The sequence below is a fragment of the Mustela nigripes genome, chromosome 17 (genome assembly GCF_022355385.1).
Source record: "Mustela nigripes isolate SB6536 chromosome 17, MUSNIG.SB6536, whole genome shotgun sequence".
NCBI classification, from domain to species: domain Eukaryota; kingdom Metazoa; phylum Chordata; class Mammalia; order Carnivora; family Mustelidae; genus Mustela; species Mustela nigripes.
In genome coordinates this window covers 33,435,120-33,454,343 of record NC_081573.1, presented here as the reverse complement: position 1 = coordinate 33,454,343, position 19,224 = coordinate 33,435,120, and the positions used below count along the sequence as shown (strand labels likewise).

At 54.5% G+C, this 19,224-nt stretch overlaps 1 protein-coding gene and 1 long non-coding RNA gene across 2 annotated transcripts in view; both read left to right on the top strand.

Moving 5' to 3' along the window:
- CCDC102A (coiled-coil domain containing 102A) overlaps nucleotides 1-3,368 on the top strand; it is a 19,924-nt gene extending 16,556 nt beyond the window's left edge. Inside the window, exons 8-9 of the mRNA XM_059381255.1 lie at nucleotides 495-598; nucleotides 2,802-3,368. Coding sequence (XP_059237238.1) covers nucleotides 495-598; nucleotides 2,802-2,931 — 234 coding nt within the window. The 3' untranslated portion in view covers nucleotides 2,932-3,368. The remainder of the gene's footprint in view (nucleotides 1-494; nucleotides 599-2,801) is intronic.
- A 718-nt stretch (nucleotides 3,369-4,086) lies between these two features.
- LOC132004771 (uncharacterized) lies at nucleotides 4,087-16,272 on the top strand. The gene is made up of 7 exons (XR_009400638.1): nucleotides 4,087-5,580; nucleotides 5,943-6,042; nucleotides 9,292-9,410; nucleotides 13,119-13,227; nucleotides 13,395-13,463; nucleotides 13,866-14,042; nucleotides 15,426-16,272. It is a non-coding gene; the product is annotated as an uncharacterized LOC132004771 (long non-coding RNA).
- Nucleotides 16,273-19,224: the final 2,952 nt, after the last annotated feature.

Genomic DNA, 19,224 nt, shown 5'->3' with positions numbered 1-19,224 from the left:
TGGATAGGTGGATGGATAGGATGGGTGGGTGACTAGATGGGTGGTTGGGTGGGTGACTAGGTGGATGGGTGGGTAGATGGGTGGATGATTGGGTGGGTGGATTGATGGGTGGATGGGTGGGTGACTGGACAGGTGGGTGGGTGGGTGGATAGATGGATAGATCCGGTGGCTGGTTGGGTGGGTGGATGGGTAGATAGCTGGTTGGATGGGCGGATAGATGTGTAGATGGATGGGTGGATAGGTTGGTGGATGGGTGGGTAGATGATTGGGTGGATGGGAGAATGGGTAAATTTGGAAGGCAGGGGCAGCAGGGAATGGGGAGGAGCAAAGGCATGCTACCTTGGAGGAGGTGGGCCTTGGTCTGGGCCTCAAAGGACAGTTAGGGACTTCTCTTGGGAAAGGCAGAGGATGGCAGGAGTGGCCGGTCCCGGGTAGATGGTCGGCCAGGCTGACTCAAGGTGACCTTCGCGCTCTTGGCCCTGCTCCCCTGCCAGCTGGACGAGGCCCACAACCAGGCCCGGAAGCTGCAGCGGTCGCTGGACGAGCAGACGGAGCAGAGCGAGAACCTACAAGTGCAGCTGGAGCATCTGCAGTCCAGGTGGGCGTGCCACCCTCTCCAGGGGGTTGGAGGGTTAGTCCCAGCCAGGACACAGAAGCCAGCCAAGGAGAGACTTCCTCCCAGCCCAGGCTAGAGGGGAAGGCAGCAGAGGAAGAGATCTGGGGCCCCTGGGGCCAGAATCCTGTCCCCTCCAGGCAGGAAGGGCCAGGGACAGGAAAGCAGGGACAGGGAGTGCAGGAAGTGAGACCAGCTGGGGGCCCTGGAATCATGTGCGTGCAACTGGCTGGCCGGCAGGTGGGTGGGTGGTGAGAGGGGAGGAAGGAGGGCCAGAGGCCAGGCCCAAGGTGGGGCAGCAGGCAGGGCCCAAGGGTCTGGGGAGTCATGGATAGGAAGAACAAGCAGCCCCCAGGATCCCTGGGCTGCGGTGACCCCAGGCCAGCTGGGATCTGAGCGATGGGAAGGCAGGGAAGCATGGAGGAGCCCCAGCCCTAATGGTGTGCCCAAGCCATCAGCTGCAGCCTTCGTGAGGGTGGCCCGTAGGGTCTGTGGGGGACACACCCACGGGACCCACCCACCCATCACACTCTCCCTCCCTTTCCTGACCACCCATCCCAATACTTCAAGGTGCCCTTCTCCCAACACTCTCCCTAGGCCCATACAGTGACAGAGAGCCAAGTCCAAGGCCCTCCTTACTCCACACACGCCCCACCAGCCAAGAGTATCAGGACCACTGTGCTGACTTCCTGTACCAGGCCTGTGCCAGGCTCTTACTCCGCAGTTTCTGGTGATGTCAGAGGATAGAGGGACGGGGCTCTGCAGCCAGGTGGGTGGGAATCTGTGCTTAGTAGCTGTGGAAGTGGCCCGTGTGGTCTTGGATCACTCGCTTGGCCTCTCTGTGTCCGTTTCCTCCTCTGTAAGGTGGGGATGATAACACTTCTTAACCCTGGCTTGTTGTGAGAATTCAGGGAGCTCGTAAAAGCTCCCGGCCCGCTGCTGCTACTCCCCCTAGGGGGTTGCTGTGGGCTGAAGGAGGAGGGGTCTTCTATTTGGGTCCCACGTTATGCCACCAAGAATCACGCTTCTACAAGAGAAGGGAAGTGGAAGATATTTTTTCTAAGAAGCTTGGCAGAGAAGGAAACTAAGGCGGCCTAAGAGGGAGGGTGTGTCCACGGCCACACTGCTGGGATGGGGGGTCCGGCCAGATCGCCCCCAACCCCCCGGCCATCAGTGCCATGCTTTACAGAGCCTATACTGCGTGCTGCCACATGCTGAGTTTCTGTGGCTCGGAATACAGGCCACGGAGTCAGGCCTCACAGATATGTGACATAGCCAGCCTGGCCTCAGTTTCCCCATCTACCTGGGATGCTGCCCATAACATGCTGCACAGGGCCCAGGCATGACAGGTCACAGTTCATGTCCAACCAGCGCTGCCTGCTCTGTCCCCCCACCCCCCACCCCCAGGGACCACCGAGCCCCGGGCTTTACCGCAGTGTTGTTTGGCCACGTCCTTCGGCCCCGTTCATTCCAAAATGGGCAGGCAGGCTGTGCCCAGCCTCTTGAGTGCTTCCAACGGGGAGGGTAGGGCTGCCCAGGACCGCTGCCTCGTTTTATTTTCCAACTTTTTGTGCTTTAATGTTCCGGGGACAGCTCACTAAATCACTGCGCAGTAATGGAGGCCCCCGCCTGGGCCCCTCCCTGCCGTGTTAATAATTCATGCCTTCCAGTAAGATGGAGCCAAGGCGGCCACTCGGCTGGGGGGATGGGCATTTCCTCCACCAGCCCTCGTAAACTGGGGCTTTAGGAATTTCAGAGTGGGGAAGAGCTAGGGCAGAGCCCTTTGTCATTGTCTTGGAGGGTAAAGGAGACCACCGACTCTTCCACCTCCAACTTTCTCCCTGTGGTCTTTGGAGCCTGGTGTGGGTTCGAATCCTAGCATGGTGACCTTAAGGGGCTGCTTCACCTCTCCGGCTTCAGCCTGCTGCAGAGCCCAGCCTCGCTCCCTGCTGTCTGGGGGATAGGCACATTACTTGACCTCTTGGTGTCTCAGTCTCTTTGTCTGTCAAGTGAGGGTAGTACCTCCGTCATCCCAGTGACTTCTGGAAAGATGCAGTGACATGAGGAACTGGAGGGAAAAGGCCCCAGCAGGTGCCTAGCGGCAGGGACATGCTAGGGAAGGGCCAAGCTGTTTGCAGCACCCACGATCAACTGACTGTCCCCGACCCTCCTGTCACCCGGCCCACAGGCTCCGCAGGCAGCAGCAGAGCGCCCCCCTCTTCGGGAAGATCCGAAGTGCTCGCTTTGGCACCGAGGAGGCCGGGGACGGAGCCAGCGACCTGGATGAGGACGAGGACTTGCAGATCCAGGTGGCCTAGAGCTCCCAGGGCCAGACAGGACCTGCCTGTGGCCACAGGCCCCTGGGTGCCCAGGCTGACCGTCGGCTCCAGCTGACACAGCTGCCCAGCTGTGCTCCCTGCTGTGGCAGACGTCGTCCTCTCCCAGGGAGGGCGCCTAGGGTCCCATCCAGAACACCCCATGGAGGGGAAGCCACAGCCCGTGTATACATTATCCGTGTGTATTTCACATATATGTGTGGGGTCCTTGGATCCGTTTGGTCTGCAAACACGGGACCACTCCAGGACCCAGTCTCAGCACTCTTGTCCACCCAGGACCTTCGTGCAGGGGCAAGGGGGTATCAAAGGGGGCTGTGGGGGCCGCGACCCAGACTGCCTCTCTGAACCTTGGGGGTGAGGTAGAGCTGTTGACAATGTGCTAAACTCAGTCTTTTGTAATAAATGGAGTTTGGGTTCTCGAGGCAGAGTCCTCAGAGTGTGGCAGGTGGGGACAGGAGGTGTAGGGGACAGCAGTCAGCCTGGGTCCGGCACCCAGCCTGAGCTCCCGAACGTCAGGCGACTTGCTGAATGAACGAATGTGAGAAAGAATGAATGGAGGAGCATCTGAGCCGCTTGGTGGCCTGGAATCTGCCTCTTGCAAGGGGAAGGAAAGGTCTGGTATGTGTCTTACCTGGAGGACAGGGGTCTGCGAGCCTGCACCAGATGGATTCAAACCTCTGTCCCTGCCCCTTCCTGGCTGTGCAGCCATGGGGAAGTGACCTGACCTCTCTGAGCCTCAATTTCTCCCTCTGTAAACTGAGGCGTCTCCTACAGGTGTCAGGAGAATAAGATGAGTTTGTCTGGAACTCAGTAAAGGTTAGTTATTATTAAAGTACTTAAAGGTGTGCCCTGGAGAGGAGGGATTTGCCAGATGGGCTCTGTCCCAAGGGATGAAGTTCAGCCGACCGGAGGTGGGTATAAACACCATAAATAATAAATCCTTTTCTCTTTCCCCAGCCCTGCTCTAGGTAATGAAATTGCAGGTAATTTTAATTTTAATTTTATTTTTGAAACTTCATTTCTAAGCCCTCTATAGCCAGCAGATTTCTGTTAAATCTGGTGGAAACTGTTACTCAGAACACAGTAGCCTACATGTTTGCATGTACAGGTCGAGGTGACACTGAGACCCCTGCCCTTAATGAGATTCTCTAGATGAATCCTCGGCAGCAGGCCTGCTTTCTGCAGAGAGGATCTGTCTTAGCCAGTGTAAGAGGCGAGCTCCCTGTGCTCAGGCGGTGTGCAAGGAGCCGCTGGGGCACGTGCCTGCAGAGGGGAGCTGCCTCAATGGCTCTGAGGGTAAAGGAAGGAGTAGGCTAGTCCCAGCCATAGGGAGCCACCCGCCATAGGGCTTTCCCCACAAGCCAGGGCCCGAGGGCTGGGGGGAAGCTGTGGGAAGAGGGCTGTTTCCTGCTGGGGGTCTTTCTGTTTTCTCTCCCAAACAGGAAGTTGGCCCCAGAAGAGGCTGAGATGCTGCCCTTTGACCCCCAGGAGCCAGACCCTCGCTGACAGCAGCCCTGAGAGCTGCTGTCCCAGGCCGCAGGCGGACCTGCCATTCCCAGACACAGAGCAGATCCGCCGCCCTGTGGGCTCCCCCAGACTCCCTGGCACCTCCGGCCAAACGTTGAGCAGAGGCCCCCTTCCCGGCCCTGCCTGCTGGTGGGGCCGCTCCTGAGACTGTCAGCGAGGAGAGGGTCTGGCCTTCTATTGCACTGTCCAAGGAGAAACCAAAGTCTGGGGGCAGGAGACACGGCCACAGACCCCAGGGCTGGAAGATCCCTTGGGCCTGAAACACACTTCTCTGCTCCCGGCTCTCGCGTGCTCTTGTTCACAGGGGAGGGGAGCAGCCTCTGCCGACAGAAGGGTCAGCTTTGGCTCCCATGGAGCTTTAAAAACGATACTATACACATTGCTAGTATTAGTAATGGAGAGTTTCTCAGAAAAATGTAGGTTTCCTTCTCATGAGGAATCAGCACTTCTGCTGGGTTCACACCCCTGCGTGGCCAGGGCCCCTGGGGTGGAGAGGCAGGTGCTGCCCAAAAGGGGGTCACAGGCACCTCAGTGGGCCATAGTCCCTGCTGCTCCCTGCAGCCTCACTCTGTGCGCACCTCATTTATATATGTCCCCTCCCACCGGAGGCCATGGGAACCTGCTCATCCAAAGTCAATGTGAACTCTAGTGGGTGAGCACACTTGTCCACTGCGGGCTCAGACCTGGGCATGCAGGGCGACTACCAACAACTGTTAAGGCCTATGGAGCCACGCCATGTGCCTCCTGCCCTTTGAGGCAGGCGCTACCTCTTCCCTCCTTTGAGCAAGGATGCAGAGCCCCAGAGGGAGCAAGTAACTAGCCCAGGGCCACACAGCTCATTGGTGGGGATGCTGGCATTCCAGGTCGGATGGATCCCAGGCCAGAGCCCGGGATTACAGCCCCGGATTACAGCTCCCACATCCCACCCTTCCAAGGCAAGGCCCCTGCCCTCCGCTGGGCCAAAGACCTACAGCTCTGGTCCTGTTGAAGTCCTCAGTGCCATCAGAATTGCCCCGCCCGTGTCAAAGTGCCACCAGCCCTTCCAGGCTCAGCCTACCCAGTTCATTCTTAGGAGGCCAGAGAGCCCTGCCAACAGCCAGCAAGGTATCCTGGGCTCTATGGGCACCTTTGGAAGGGGTGGGGAAGGCGGGCATATGGGTGGTATGGTCGGAGGCAGAAGCCAGAACCATCCCTCCTGCCCCTCAACTCCAGCCCCACTGCAGCACCTGCAGGACGGGCCTGGGTGGGTCTCTGTGCTGCTCAGATAAGAAGTCTCCCAGGGCAGACGGTGCAGTACCCAAAAGCAGCAGCAGCCCAGGGCCTCTCCTGCCAGGCCTGGAGTGCCCAGACAGGCTAGAGAACCTGCTGGGCCAGACTGCCCCACCCAGGCCCTCCTCCCCCTGCAGGGACAGGGTGGGGGCCCTGGGGTCAGGCCTCTGAAAGCTTGGCCTCCCCTGGCTCTCCAGCAGAGGTCATGATGTCAACCCAACTCTACTGGGAGCAGCTCCTAGGGTTGCCTGCGTGGAAATTCGTGCCCAGGAGTGTCCCTGCACCCCAGCCCTCCAGGTAACCCTAGCATCTAGCCCCAACTCTTTTGGATGGGGTTGGGGAGTGGGGGCTGTGTCTCTTGGCCAGCCCTTGTCCCTCTCTGGGCTTTCATTCCCTGATCTGTAAAATGAGCACGATAGCAATTGGGTTGTCCAGACCCACACCCAATAACATGACTTAACTGTTAGTATTGTTTTTCTGGCTTTTCCTCTGCTTTGTATTCTCTCCCAAGAACCTAGTTCTCTGTCTGCCGGGGGCCTGCCAGCCACCCTGGGCACCCTTCTGGAGCAGTGAGGGGGACCCTGGAGGCAGAATTGGCGCCCATAAACCAGCCACAGTGCTCAGCCCCACCCCTCCACCCCCAGCTCCTCTGCCTACTAATTGCAGGGTTGCGAGATGCCAGCTGCCTCCCAGGCCCCAGGCAGACTCCTCCCCATGGAGCAGGGCTCCCTGGAAAGCCTCCCAGTTCTCCTCCAACCCCATAGATCCAGCTACATGGGGGGTTGTCTCCATGGTACTCAGATGCACCCCCTTCTGCAGGAGGTAGCCTGAAAAGGTGTGAACATGAAACCTTCCTCCGTGGTTTTCCCACTTCCCACGCTTCCCCAAGTCAGAGAGGTACATCCTAACCTTCCCTTTCCCCACTCAAGAACTAGCCATGGCTCCCCAGGGCTGGACAAATAGAGTCTCCCTCCACATCCTGGCCCCGGAGTGCTCTCTACATGTGCCCCAAGTTGCCTTGGTCTCAGGTCCCCCTTATACTACAATAAAATCCAGACATGCCCCTTGCTATGGCCTCTCTCCCAACCAGCACTGTCCCTGCCCCTGCACCTGTGGCCTGGTTGGACTGGGTGACGGCTGTGCCTTCCAGTTCTGCAGGTGGGGGTCCTGCGTCTGGGGATTTGACCTCCCCGGGGAGGAGGGAGTGTGTTCAGAGTTGCTGCTCCTCCCCCAGGGAATCACTTAATTTTTGTCTGTACAGCCTGGGAGGTGGGCAATGGCATGTTGGGGAAAGCCTGGCCCAGCGAAGGAAGGGAACAGCCAATGCCTGACAGGACCAGGAACTGAACCCAGGCTGCTGCTGCTGCTCTCAGGTCCAGCCAGGAGCGTGGGTCTGGGGTCTGAGCCGGCTCAGAGCAGGCTGGAGGAAGGGAAGAGGGAGCCGATGACGCAGAGAACCACGGACATCAGGCTCTCTTCCTCACATACTCTGCAAAGCCTTCTCATCCCGCACCCCACTTTAGTCTCTAAGGCAGCTTGGAGTTGGGAATCTCATTACCTGGCCCAGGAAAATGAGGTCCAGAGACCTGGGAGGCCCCGGGCCCTTTTAGCAGTGCTGTGACCCTCCACTCCTTTGACCTTCATTCTTATAACTTGAGACAGCGAGTGATACTCCTATACCCCTGATAGGCACCTATACCCTCAGGTGGGTTTCAACCCACCTTCCCGAGCCTGCCTCAGTTTCTACTTATGTACCATGGGTGCTGTGGGGTTGGAAAGCACATTTGCCACGCTCCCAGCACAGACTGTAGCTCCCAGCAGTACTGTTCGCTTTTGTCCGAGGGCCCCATTGTGTCTGTGTGGGAGCACCATGCTCTTGTTTTTTTGTTGTTTTTGGTTTTTTTAATATTTTATTTATTTATTTAACAGACAGAGATCACAAGTAGGCAGAGAGGCAGGCAGAGAGAGAGAGGGAAGCAGGCTCCCCACTGAGCAGAGAGCCTGATGCGATGCAGGGCTCCATCCCAAGACCCTGGGATCATGACCTGAGCCGAAGGCAGAGTTTTTAACCCACTGAGCCACCCAGGCGCCCTAGCGTCATGCTCTTATACCTACTTTGGGGATCCTTGTCTGGGACCTGCCTCTGCCTGCATGCTCCACCCACTCAGCCCCCCCCACCCCCGCCCCATGGGCTCTCCCTGCTGCCACCCAATCTCAGAAACCCCTACCCAACTGCTTGCCCAGTTGCCCAGGTCTCTTGATTCCAGGATGGAATGAGGTTCAGGGATGTGGGGGGGTGGGTTGCGGAGCGGGTAGCCCTGGGAAAGCGAAGGTGTCTTCGTCCATTCCTGGACCACCACCTCCTTCCCCACCAACCCCACCCCACTGGCAGACAAACTGGAATTCTGTGTGTTAACAAAATCGCTTGGGATGTGGCTGGTGGGAATCCCGTATTAGATAAAGTTTATCTGATCCCCCAACTCCCCCCGCCTGAGGGCAGATGTGAGGAAGCTGCCAAGCGAAGGAGGGTGGGGTCAGAGAGAAAAGAGGTGCCCCAGCAGGCAGCCTGCCTCTGACTTCCTTGGGCGCTCATGACAGCCCTGCGAGGTGTCACAATTATTCTCCTACCTTAGCGGGTGAGAATACAGAGGCTGAGACCACCCCACCCCCCCAGTGGCTTCCCCAGGTGTCCCAGCCGCTGACAAGCAGGATTTGAGCCAGGGTCACGGTTGTCCAGAGCTGGGGCTGGAACCCATGTACCAGCGGCTCCCGGTGCACTGTGCATGTACCGCGCGCCCCTCCCCAGCCTCCGGGGCCCTAGGAGGTCTGGATGGCGTCTCCCACCTTGTTTCCCCACTTCCCGCTCCCTGACTGTGTCCCAGTCCACTGGTTTCCTTTTTATTCCTTCAGTACCTCAACTCCTTTCCCACCTCGGGGTGGGGGGGTAGGGGGGCGCCAGGCATCCTCTTGCTTCTGCCCTGAAACTCCTTTCCCTCCACATCCTTCCCTGGCTCCTCCAGCCGCAGGGAGATCCCCTCTCCCGTGCCCATGAACCTCCTCCATCTCAGTCCCTTGACGTTGATTTTTCCGGATGGCTTCTCCTTTCACAATTGCCGATTTATTCACCTGGCTGGTGCTGCCTCCCCGCTCCCTTCCAGCCAGTGAATGCTCTGACGGCTAGAATTTGGGGTCCTTTTCAGTCACCCTCGTAGCCAGCACCTGCACCTACCACCTAGCAGGAGCTCAAACAGAGCGCTTAGTGAATGAGTGAATGGATGCGGAAATGAATGAGGGACCTTCCTTGCTCCCTCTCAGGCACCTGTTCTGGGTTCCCCGAGGCCCATCTCGGAGTCTCAGGTCGGTCAAAGGCAGCAAGCGATGAAGTTATAAACCAGGGCAGGCAAATGGAGTGTGCAAAGTTTTTTGAGAGGAAACTCTAAGACGCGGTGCTATTAAAAATTGATATTTCAATGAGATAATCCCTCTCAGGCTTTTAATTGATTGTCTAAAAAGCCTTCCTCTGTTGTTATGCTTCTTTATTTGCAGGGACCATTAATTTTTTTATGAACAATCAAACGCAGATAGAGTGGAAAGCCTGCCGTGTGGCTGATCCTAAAACGGTAACCAAGGCGCCAGAGGCAACATCTGGGGGTCGACCAGGACAGGTGAGATGGCCACGGGGCTGGCCCTGGCTCAGGACACTGGGAAGAGGGGGAGCCCCTGCCCGCCCTAAACACACACATGCACCTGCTGCTACCCTCAGCACCCCCAGGGCCTGTGTGAAGGGAGGAGGAGCAGGTGGGGGGGGTCCACAAGGGTATAGGGCAGCCCCACTGTGGGAGTGGGGACCCCTGCGATCCCCCTTTGCCACTGGTGGCCAGTCCCCCACCACTCCAGACCTCTGCTCCCCATCTGTCCCTTGCAGGGTGGGGCTAGAGGGGGACAAGGAGGAACAGGGGGCTGGGGCTTAGGACCTGTAGGTTCTGTCATTTCTTCCCTGATGGGTGACACTGGCCGGCTTCGAGAGCCAAGCACAGAGCCAGGAAGGGCCGCTGCTGTTGTTGCCCTCAGCATTCCTCTCCTGGCTCTGCAGGCAGCCCTCACATCTACGTCCCCGCCCCCCTGAATGACCTTGGCCACCTTCTCTCTGCTTCCTTTGGCTCTGAATCAGCCTCTGTGCTTTGTTGCCAAACCCATGGCCACGGAGGTGTTCTGTGTGCACCTGTCTGCCAGGTCTCGGGCCACATCTGCTCCCCACTTCACCCCTTCCATCCACGCCATCAACCTGACGGGTGGCCCCCGAGGGTCCCCAGCTCCAGTGACAATGGGCCAGGGCTGGGCTGTGTTGGCTCCTGGTTCTTTCTTAACTGATGCGCCCCTGAGCCAGCCTTCCTCACCTCCTCTCCACTGCTCCATGCTCCTGACATCTTTTTTCTAGAAGGGAGAGGCCAAGCAGGGCCTGTGGCCTGTGCAGTCATGCCAGGCCCTGTCCTCGGAAGACCCTCATGCTGCATTCAGTGCTCTATGGCTGCCGTCTTGAATGGAGCAATTCTACAGGGAGTCCCACGGTTTCATTTCGCACTAGGCCCTACCAATTATGCCAGTTTTGCTGCGAAGGGACAGACCTGCTTCAGGCAAGGGCCAGAGGGCGGGTCCCCAGGGCAGAGCACCCTTGCCTTTGGCCATGACCCATTCCCCTGGAGGACTGCCCTTCTTCCCTTCTCTTTTCCCCGCCTTCCCCACATGCCCCTCAGCTCAGAAGCCCTTCCAGCTCGCATCACCTCGCTGTGGGGCCCCCACCAGAGGACGAGCACGTTAGCCGGGAATGTCTTCTCCAGGCATCTCTCCGACTCGGACTTGGGGTGGGGGCCCAGAGGAAGACAAGGCGGCGTCCTCAAATCCATGTGTTTACCCCAGCCAGATAGGTATGACTCCTGGGTGCCTCAGAGGAGATGAGACTCAAATCCATTTAAGCCATCCATGGAATTCATAGTAGTCTTCGGTCAGTATTGGTTTTCTTCAGGCGCCAGCTACAATGGCTTTGGCCTCATGGGCCCTGGAGAAGTGCGTGTCCTCAGTTGGCAAAGGGGTAGAGATCCCCCCAGAGCAGCCTGGCACAATGTAGCAGAAACAGACGGGTCACTCTTTGAAGTCTGAGGCGTAGGGAGCCTTTGGTCCTGGCTGCAAATGTTGAGCCACAGGTCGGCTCCTTGTGGCCTTGTTTACAAAACCAAACTTCGAGAGAGCTAAACAGCCAGCAGCAGTCGGGGGCCAGTCAAATAAATGGCAGTGCCTTCCTCCAGGGGGAGGCCAGTCAGCCAAATCGACCCTGTCGAAGAGGGACTGGGTGCAAAATCTGATTTGGGTGGAGCGCACAATGCGGGCTTGGCTTTCTCTCTCTACGCACGTAAGAATCGATATTGGGGTGTTCCTCTCTGGGTTTTTCTTCTTTCTTCTCCCTGATACTTGCTTCCCGGTGGCTAGTCACCAAGGGGTTGGAGACACTTGACTTAATGGATCTGTCAGATCTGTCCCCTGCTGCCACCCCTCTCACTACCCAAGCCACACCACTTCTCTCCTGTGAGACTTGCCTTCACTTCCTGTCTTGTGCCCCCGCATCCCAGTTCCATTCAGGCCCCTCCACCTAGTCTCTCAGGGCAGCCAGAAGGACTTTTTCAAAATGCTGATTAGATCCTGTCTCTTTCCCCATTTAAAAACCCTCGATTGGGGCGCCTGAGTGGCTCAGTGGGTTAAGCCACTGCCTTCTGCTCAGGTCATGATCTCAGGGTCCTGGGATTGAGTTCCGCATCAGGCTCCTTGCGCAGCAGGGAGCCTGCTTCCCTCTCTCTCTCTCTGCCTACCTCTCCGTCTACTTGTGATCTCTCTCTATCAAATAAATAAATAAAATAAAATAAAAGTAAAAAAATAAAAACCCTCGATAAGGGGTGCCGGGTGGATCAGTGGGTGATCCCGGGGTCCTGGGATTGAGCCCCGCATTGAGCTCTCTGCTCGGCAGGGAGCCTGCTTCCTCCTCTCTGTCTCTGCTTGCCTCTCTGCCTTCTTGTGATCTCTGTCAAATAAATAAATAAAATCTTTAGAGAAAAAAAAAATTTATAAATTCCCCATTTCTATGAAGATGAACACCAAACCCTTGAACCAGCCTTCAGGATTCTCTGTATGGCCAGCCTTGCCGAGCACCATACTAACGCTCTTTCCTCTGCCTTGCGGCCACTCTGGTCTCCTCCCACAGTCATATACAGAGCAGACTCTCTTCTGCCACAGGACCTTTGCACCTTCCCTCAACCCAGAACACTCCTCCCTCCTCTCTCCTCCCCGCTCCACCTAGTTAACTTACTCATTTGCTTTCATTACTTCCACAGGACACCTTCCTAGACAGGTCAGCTCTCCCTGTATCTCTTCTAACTCTGGATAACCTCTTTTTTTCCTTCTCTGCCCTTCCCACAGCTACAACTGAGTTCTTAGGTCAGTGCCTGTCACTTTCACTAGACCATGAACTCCTCAAGGGCCAGGTGTTTCTGTTGTGCCCGTGCCTGGCACAAAGTAGGTGCTCACGTGTTTGTTGAATGAGTGAATGAACCAGTGAGGGAGGGAAGGCTGGCCCAAGCACCAAGCACTCAGCCTCCCCGGTCAGACTTGCTATTCAGGAAGGCGGGGGGGGGGGGGGGGGGGGGGGGGGGGGTGGGGGGGGGGGGGGGGAGTGGAGCCAGGGTGGTGTGCTGGGAGGCTGGGACGCTGCCTCCTTCCTGAGAGCTGCTCTCTGCATCCATCGGAAATTGCCCCTGGCCCAGCCTCCTTCAGAGGAAGCAGAGGGAGCAAGGGGGCCCCATCTCCTTCCTCTCCACCCCCCTCCCGGTCAGTCCCCTTTGATGTGAAGGTTCCTGGGGAGCCTGGTTTGTGTCACTGTGGAGCTGGGGGAGGGAGACAGTCTGGGCCTCGTGTCAAATAACGAACTGCCCCTGGTCTCTGTGCTGCTGGAAGGCAGAGGGCCCCGGGGCTCCCCCAAACACCAGCCTCCCACCAACACCATTTGAAACGAAGCCATCAGTCTGAGGGCTGCGTCTGGTTTGCCCCGGATTCTGGGGACTCCTTGAGCCTCGAGATTTCATCTTCTCTGACACTGGCTCTGTCAAGCCCACCGTTTTCCCAAGAGCAGGCAGAGATGTGCGTGGTGGGGAGGGCCGGTGAGGAGCTTACAGGTGGCCCCCCGAGGTGGGACTAACACGTGGAAGGATTCCCATCCTTCTAGGTAATGTCAAGCCCCCAAGAAACAGAGATCACACAGTCTCCAAGTTCTGACATGGCTGCCTGTCTTTTTTTTTTTTTTTTTAAGATTTTATTTATTTATTTGACAGACAGAGATCACAAGCAGGCAGAGAGAGAGGAGAAAGCAGGCTCCCCGCAGAGCAGAGAGCCCGATGTGGGGCTCGATCCCAGGACGCTGGATCATGACCCGAGCCGAAGGTAGAGGCCCTAACCCACTGAGCCATCCAGGTGCCCCATGACTGCCTGTCTTGAATAGGTTCTTCTGTTTACCGGGCCTCAGTTTTTCTACCTTTGAAATGGGGGTTGCAATGGATACCCTGGGTTGCTACTGTGGGGTTTAACAGGCTGGCACGGTGTTTCCGCAGGTGTGGACTCACACCACCACGGTAAACAGGATGATGTGGGTCACACTCCACAAAACGGCCCAAACCAAGGTAGGTCGCACAACAAGAAAGCAATAGCCTACTCATTTTTTTTTTTTTCACCCTCTGCCGGTTGCCAAGGAAAGTCTCAGACAAATGGTAGTGTGGGTTTCGTTCCTACCCGCTCAGCTCCTTTTTAACAAGAACTCATCAGGCAGGCAGTGCTAGCCAGCATGTGTTTAATGCATTTGTCTTATTTCTTAGGTATTTTATTTATATATATTGTTTGCAAGGCAAATAGAAAAATGCGAGCCGAGTTTTTAAAAAAGTATTGAGCCAATAATAGTACAGGAGATGCTTGGATCAGGCAAAATACCGCAAAGGGGCTGGAGTGGCTGGGGCTGTCCTGTTGTAGCACGGGTGAAAATACTGTGTGTGTGTGTGTTCTTAAGATTTTATTTATTCATCTGACAGAGACATCGAGAGAGGGAACCCAAGCAGGGAAAGTGAGCAGAAGCCCAAAGTGGAGCTCGATCCCAGGATCGAGGCATCAGGACTGGAGCCAAAGGCAGACGCGTAAGGACTGAGCCTCCCAGGATCCCCTGAAAATACTTTCTAAACTGTCAAGGGATGTGCCAACACGGAGCTGAGGTGAGGGATCGAAAGGGTCAACTCAGGGGAAGGGTTTTGCAGTTCCTGGGAGAAAAATCTCAGGCCTGAGGGACTAGGGTCAGAGTGATTTAAAAATAGTAACCCGAGATAAAGCCCCCCTTCCGTCCTGTGCCCCAGGCGCCGGGCAGATAGCACCACAGACAGTGTTTTCAGTCACCTTCATTGTTCCCTTTTCTGGAGGAGGAAGTTGAGGCTCCAGATGGTGAAGGGTCTTGCAGAGGAGCTGGGATGGACCCCCAGAGGCTTCCCTGCCTCTGTCTCGGGATTTTCAAGTGCCTGCGAATGCCCCCTCCTTCCTGTGCTCTCTCCGGGGCTGGATGCCTGGGTCAGGCAGGTCCTGAGGCCTGGGTTGTCCTCATCTCCCCCAGGGCGGTGATCAGAATCCTGTGGAGGAAGCCTCCCAGAGCACTGCGCCCACATCTCCACCCCCAAAGAGCCCCCTCGGAGGGCAGAGAGTGACCACACCCCTTAACTCCAACAAACAGATTTTTGCACTTAAACAGTTTTGGAGTTGTTTTTTTTTTTTTTTTTTAAGATTTTATTTACTTATTTGACAGAGAGAGAGATCACAAGCAGGCAGAGAGGCAGGCAGGGGTGGGAGGAAGCAGGCTCCCTGCTGAGCAGAGCCTTTGAGAGAGAGAGAGAACAAGGGGGAGCAGGCAGGAGCCTGATGCGGGGTTCGCTCCCAGGACCCTGAGATCATGACCTGAGCCAAAACCAAGAGTCGGATGCCTAACCGACTGAGCCACCCCAGCGCCCCTCAAACAGTTTGGTTTTTGTTTGTTTGTTTGTTTTGTTATTGAAAAATTCACACTTGGCCATCGTAGGAAATCTGGGAAACTAACAGACAATAAACAAGCACTGTGGGTGAGGACAGGCCTGTCTGGGGAGCCCCCCGGGTGCAGGGTCCCCTTCCAACAGCTTTGTGTGTATGTCCTCAGAACCGATCACTCGCACTTTACAGAGGGTGAAACTGAGGCACAGAGGAGCTAGGTCAGTTCCCCAGCAGTGAAAAGAAAGCACGGCTTGAACTAGGTAGTTGGTTGGTTCCAGAACCCACGTGCCTCAGCCACAACCCTTCTCTGCCTGAGGTTTCCTGTCCCTTAGAACACAGCCTCTCAGCAGGCCACATGGGGTCTGTATCCCCTCCCCACTCCATCGCCAGAGGGAAATAGAGGCACGGAACTGAGTTCACACAGCCAACCCCTTGTCCCTTATCCACTGCCTCAGTGTCCCCTAGGCGGCTCCTTCTGAAGAGAGGTGCGCACTGCGTGGGCTTTGTTGTTCCCTCCTAGCCCAGGAGGACCAGGGGAGCCTGAGGAGGAGGCAGGGCCCTGGGTACAGCCGGTGTTGCCTTCACAGCTCCTGGGCTCAGCCATTTACACCCCGGAGAAGAGCCGGAGCGCAGCCTTGTCCTGCTCTCCGCTCTCCGTTATCGCCGCAGCATGTCATACCCTCTCCCGCGGATCCGGCCCGAGCCGTTGAAACCCTGAGAATGCTCAGGCAAGAAGCAAAGCTGCTCTCCCAACCTAGAAGGAGTCTTGGCCACAGAACGAAAAACAGCAGGAATTGAAAGCAGTCTTCCTAGTAGGGCTGAGCGTCCTCGCAGCTCAGCAGGCTTCGGTGTGAAGGAGCTAATAAATCCAACACCACCGGAGACCAGGATGCTGCCCAGCCCCGGCCAGCCCCAGGCCCAGTATCCACCCCAGGCCCAGTATCCACGCCAGACTGAGGCAGGCTGGAGACCCCCGGCCAGGAGCCTGAGAGCAGCACCCACCTGGCACGAGCCTCACTTCAACCCCCCTGGTTGTCGCCGGAGGACGGAGCCAGGCATCTGCTCCTGAAGCTGATTTTAAGCATCAGGACCCTGAAGTTCTGGGACGTTCTGGGAAGCGAAAAGATTTGCCAATGACCTCACGGCCAGAGGCCTCCAGGCTTTATTGAAGGCTTTTCCCCCTGACCCATGGCACCCCAGCCTCCCCTCTCTGCACCTGCACCTGAGGGTTGAGCCAGCACCTCCTGGGTGCAACTTCGGAGTTGAGGTTTGGAAACCGGATCTTAGAGATTGCTTAGCATAGTAGTTTGCAAGTACCTGATTTGGGGTAACATGTGGATGAACAGTTCCATATTTTGAGATGTGATGGGTGTGTATGTGTTATAATATGTTATAATATCTGTATATAATATAGTCTGTTGTTATATTGTTTTACATGTGTGTTTGTAATCATACAATATGTACTCTTTGTCTGCCACTTTTTACTTTCAGCATAATTATTTAAACATTTTTTTAAGATTTTTTTAATTTATTTGACAGAGATCACAAGCAGGCAGAGAGGCAGGCAGAGAGAGAGAAGAGGAAGCAGGCTCCCTGCTGAGCAGAGAGCCCAATGCGGGGCTTGATCCCAGGACCCTGGGATCATGACCTGAGCCAAAGGCAGAGGCTTTAACCCACTGAGCCACCCAGGCGCCCCCCCCCTTTTTTAAGGTAGGCTCCACACCCAGTGTGAACCCCAGCGTGGGGCTTGAACTCACAACCCTGAGGTCATGACCTGAGCTGAGATCAAGACTCAGACGCTTCACCGAGTGAGCCACCCAGGCGCCCCTCAGCAAATTATTTTGAGATTCCTCCATGTCATTGCCACTATCTATGGTTTGTTCTTTTCTTACTGCTGTGGTTCACCCATGTGTGAATCTATAAAATTGGCAAAAAGTGCAAACTAGTACCTAAAGACAGAAAGCAAACAGAGGGTCGCCTGGGGACTGATGAGGGTGAGGGATGGCAGAGGAAGAAGGAGAGGAAGGAAGAAACTGGAAAGACGAATGTGTTCACTATCTTGATTGCACTGATAAGAACACCTACGTCAAAACGTATTACACTGTGCATTTTAAATATGTGCGGCTTATTGAAACTCCATTACACTTCAATAAAGCTTTAATGTATATGTAGTACACATATACAATGTATGTGTGTATATGTACACATAGAGTACATTGTATACACACACAGACACGTATAAATATATGAATATACGTTTATCTGAATACGGGCACTCATCCGATCTGTGATCTGATAAATAGCATTACTTAGTTCAAGGGCAGAGCAGGGGTGGTGTTTACATTTTTTTTTCCCTTAAGTGAGTTGGCACTTTTGCTTCTGGAGAGATAAAGTAGTCCCACTTTTCTCTATGCCTCCCACTAAGTACTGTTTAAAACCCTGGCACTTATGTGTAAGACAAACACAAGAAGACTCTGAAAAGCAGCAAAGGGAAGGCAGACAGGCCACCTCAGGTGAGGTGGGACCCAGGCAGGAACACAGTGGTGAGTTCCCTGGATTCCCTGCAGTGCCCTCTTGATGCTGAAGAAGTCAGCCACCAGGAAATGCCAGTGAGCACAAACCCAAAGAAAGCTCTGACAAAAGCCTGCTCTGTCTGGCCTGGAAAGGGACATCCTGGCAAGACAGAAAATTTTAAGATGATAACCATCTATGCCAGCCAAAAACCACACACACAAAAAAATTGCAACCCCGCCCTCACCCACACCAGCAAAGGCTCAGTAGGGAGCCCAGACTTCCACCCTCAGCAGGCGTCCCCAACCAACAATGAGGCGCCCTTGCTGCCATGTGAGTGGAGGCTGCATGGGGAGCCTCAGCTTGCACTTGACCTGGCAATAATGAGGCACCCCTCTCCCTCTACTCTGGGATGATATCAGAGGAAATCTAGTGGAAACTCAGGGCTTTCAGCACCACCCAGTGGCAGTGAAATCCACCCCCAACACACACACACACTGTGGTTTTAGTCGAGAACAGCCCTACCCAGCAAGAATGAGGAGCACTGCCCTCCTCCTCACCAACAGAGGCCAAATAGAGAATCTAGACCTCTCTCTCCACTTGGCTGTAACCAGGTGCTGGCCACCCCCCATTTCCTATCCCCTGCTGGAGCAGAATCAGAGGACACCAGCTAAAACAGAAAGCTTAAATAAGATCTAGAGTCTCATAATATGAAAGTGGCCAGAGTTCAAAACATCACTAACACCAAGAACCAGAATGATCACAAATGATTACAAAAAGACAACCAAGGAGCACCTGGGTGGCTCAGTCCGTTGATCATCTAACTCTTGGTTTTGGCTCAGGCCATGATCCCCAGGGTCATGAGATCAAGCCTGTTTCAGGCTCTGCACTCAGTGGGATGTCTCTTTGAGATTCTCCCTCTCTCCCTCTGCCCCTCCACTGGCTCATTTTCAATCTCTCTCTCTCTCTCTCTCAAATAATCTTAAAAAAAAAAAAAAAAGGTAACCAAGAAATTTCAACACTGAGATGACAGAGATGTTAGAATTCTCTGACAAAATTTTAAAGCATCTGTGATAAAAAAAAAAAAAAGGTTCAATGAACAATTTCAAATATACTAAACACAAATGAAAAAATAAGTCTCAGCAAACAAAGTGTCAAGAAAACTAAATGGAAATTTTAGAACTGAAAAGTACAATCACTGGAAGAAAAACTCAGTGGGTGGGCTCAACAGTAGGATCAGTAGGATAAAGGAGACAGAGGAAGGAACCAGTGAACTGGAAGATGGAACAATAGAAATTGCTCAATTTGAACAACAGAGAGAAAATAGACTGAAAAGTAAAATAAAATAAAAAGGAACAGAGCCTCAGGGACGTGTGGGACTGTAACAAAAGGTTTAATACTCATTTCATCAGAGTCCCAGAAGGAGAGGAGAAAAAGGGCAGGTCTGAAAAAGTACTTGAAGGTAATGGCCGGAAATTTCTCAGGTTTGGTAAAGGATATAAACCTACAAATTCAAGAAGCTGAATGAATGCCAAAGAGGACAATCCAAATAAAGCCACTCGGAGACCCATCAAAATTAAACTTCTGAAAGCTAAAGATGAAGGGAAAAAGTCTTGAAAGCAGCCAGAAGGAAACACCACCTTACATATAAAGGAAAAACAATTGGAACAATAGATTTCTCATCAGAAACCATGGAGGCCAGAAGAAAGGAGCAAAATAATTTTTAAGTGCTGAAACAAAAGAACTGTCTTACCAGAGGCCCATACCCATTGGCAGTGTTCTTCAGGAATAAGGGAAAATCTAAACATATTCAGATGAAAAAAAAACTAAGAAAAATTATACCTATCCTAAAAAAAAAAAAAAAAAAAAAAAAAA